General features: G+C 35.0%; 1 protein-coding gene across 1 annotated transcript; it reads left to right on the top strand.

Annotated features, from left to right (window-relative positions):
• The first annotated feature begins 746 nt into the window (after positions 1-746).
• Positions 747-1437, top strand: LOC123322382. The gene is made up of 2 exons (XM_044910327.1): positions 747-999; positions 1067-1437. Exons 1-2 carry the CDS (start codon positions 747-749, stop codon positions 1435-1437), a joined length of 624 nt encoding a protein of 207 aa, XP_044766262.1.
• The last annotated feature ends 367 nt before the right edge of the window (positions 1438-1804 follow it).

Raw genomic sequence — 1804 nt, 5'->3', positions numbered from 1 at the left:
ATGGGGACTGCCCAACTTTTATTGAATGGTAAATATTTTATTGGACGTAAATATGTAATATTCTAACACTCTTGGTATTTTGTTTTTTAAGATTCTGATGCAGCAAGGGAATTTTACTATCCTCAGGTTTCTCAGCAGTCTCAGCTTGCAGAGAATCTGGAGAGTGAAGGTATGTTGAAATAATAAAATTATGAATAATTATCGAATTTACCGTATCAAAATGAAATTTTTCTTTATTTATAGCTTTTCAAACTCAGCAGTAATATCAGGCATCGAATTTCGAAGAGCTTGCAGATAATTTGGAGAGTGAAGGTATGTTGAAATAATAAAATTATAAATAATTGAGGGGTTCAGAACTGAAGTGAACCAATTCTATTCAGCCTAGTTTTGAGATGAATGGCTTAGAAGTTGTTTATCTCCAATGAATTCAAAAGTGACTTCTTTATTTATTATTATTCTTATGTAAACATATGCTTACATTCTAATCTTTTGAAATCTAAAGAAGTCACTTTTGAATTCATTGGAGATAAACAACTTCTAAGCCATTCATCTCAAAACTAGGCTGAATAGAATTGGTTCACTTCAGTTTTGAACCCCTCAATTATCGAATTTACCGTATCAAAATGAAATTTTTCTTTATTTATAGCTTTTCAAACAGAAGATGAGGAGAATCTTTTTTCAAATGAGGAAGGTGTGATATGGATTAAAAAAAACCTACTAATAATGATATTGCCGCCACACATCTCATGTTGAGATTGAGAGAAGAGAAGAAGGAGCAATTTAATGATAAAAAAAATAACAAATGGCAGTTATGGGCTGGGATAGCTGAAGAGCTAGTGAGGAACCAATTCATGTTGGGGGCGAATGGCAGTGAGAGATGCCGCCAAAAATTCGCCAATTTGACCAAGTCATACTTGAAATTCATACGAAACCAGAAGACAACAAGGGCAGCCTTCATAGAGCATCCTCCATTTTTTGAGGAAGTCCACTCAATTTTAGGTTAGTATTCATCACTAAGAGATTTTGAAATTTTCTGATTTTTAATTTTGCATTGAATGGTGTTTAGGTGAGAAGCATAAAACTCAACCCAAACATTTAGTGGACAGCTTGGAGGATGAGCCCATGCCTGAGGCCCCTATGCCCGTGCAAGAAACGCCAATAATGGACGAGGGCGCTTCTTGCAGCTACAACACTAGAACTGAACCGTCCATCACCGACCGGTTCAAAAACCTGAGGGATACTCCTACCTCCAGAACTAACAAAGGGGATCCGGTTCTACAGGAGTTGAGGAGCCACCAGGTGGAACCGAGAAGACAATTTGACGTTCTAGCTGCTCATTTAAAAAAAACAGAGGAGCAGAGGGAGAAGCTCCTCAATATTATGGAGCAGTTTTTTACAAGAAAGAGGAAGAGGCAGGAAGATTCTGATGGAGAATAAAGGGGCCTTTTCCTCTTTCTGAAAATTTGTGTATATTTTTGTTTTGTTTTTATTTATCTTATGTATTTAATAAAGTTCTTTTTTTATGTATATATTATGTTATTCTTGAATTTCAGTGATATTTTCCTTCATTCTTTTTTTTTGGTTTTGTAAGCTAGTGTGAACACAAATAAAACTTAGCTTGTGCGTATTTTTAAAGTGTTCACATTTATGAAAGGTCTGAAGTAAAAGGCATGAAATAGAGGTTTATAGAATTTAAGTATGCGAAACCATAGACTTTGATGTTGACTTCAAAGAAAAACTTGTCATTTAAAATGAGGAGGCATTTTTGTTTGCACATTATTGGCTGATAGCTGAGCATTCACTC

The sequence above is a fragment of the Coccinella septempunctata genome, chromosome X (assembly GCF_907165205.1).
Source record: "Coccinella septempunctata chromosome X, icCocSept1.1, whole genome shotgun sequence".
NCBI classification, from domain to species: Eukaryota; Metazoa; Arthropoda; class Insecta; order Coleoptera; family Coccinellidae; genus Coccinella; species Coccinella septempunctata.
Note: the sequence above shows the minus strand (reverse complement) of the source record. Positions and strands in the feature narration are given on the sequence as shown.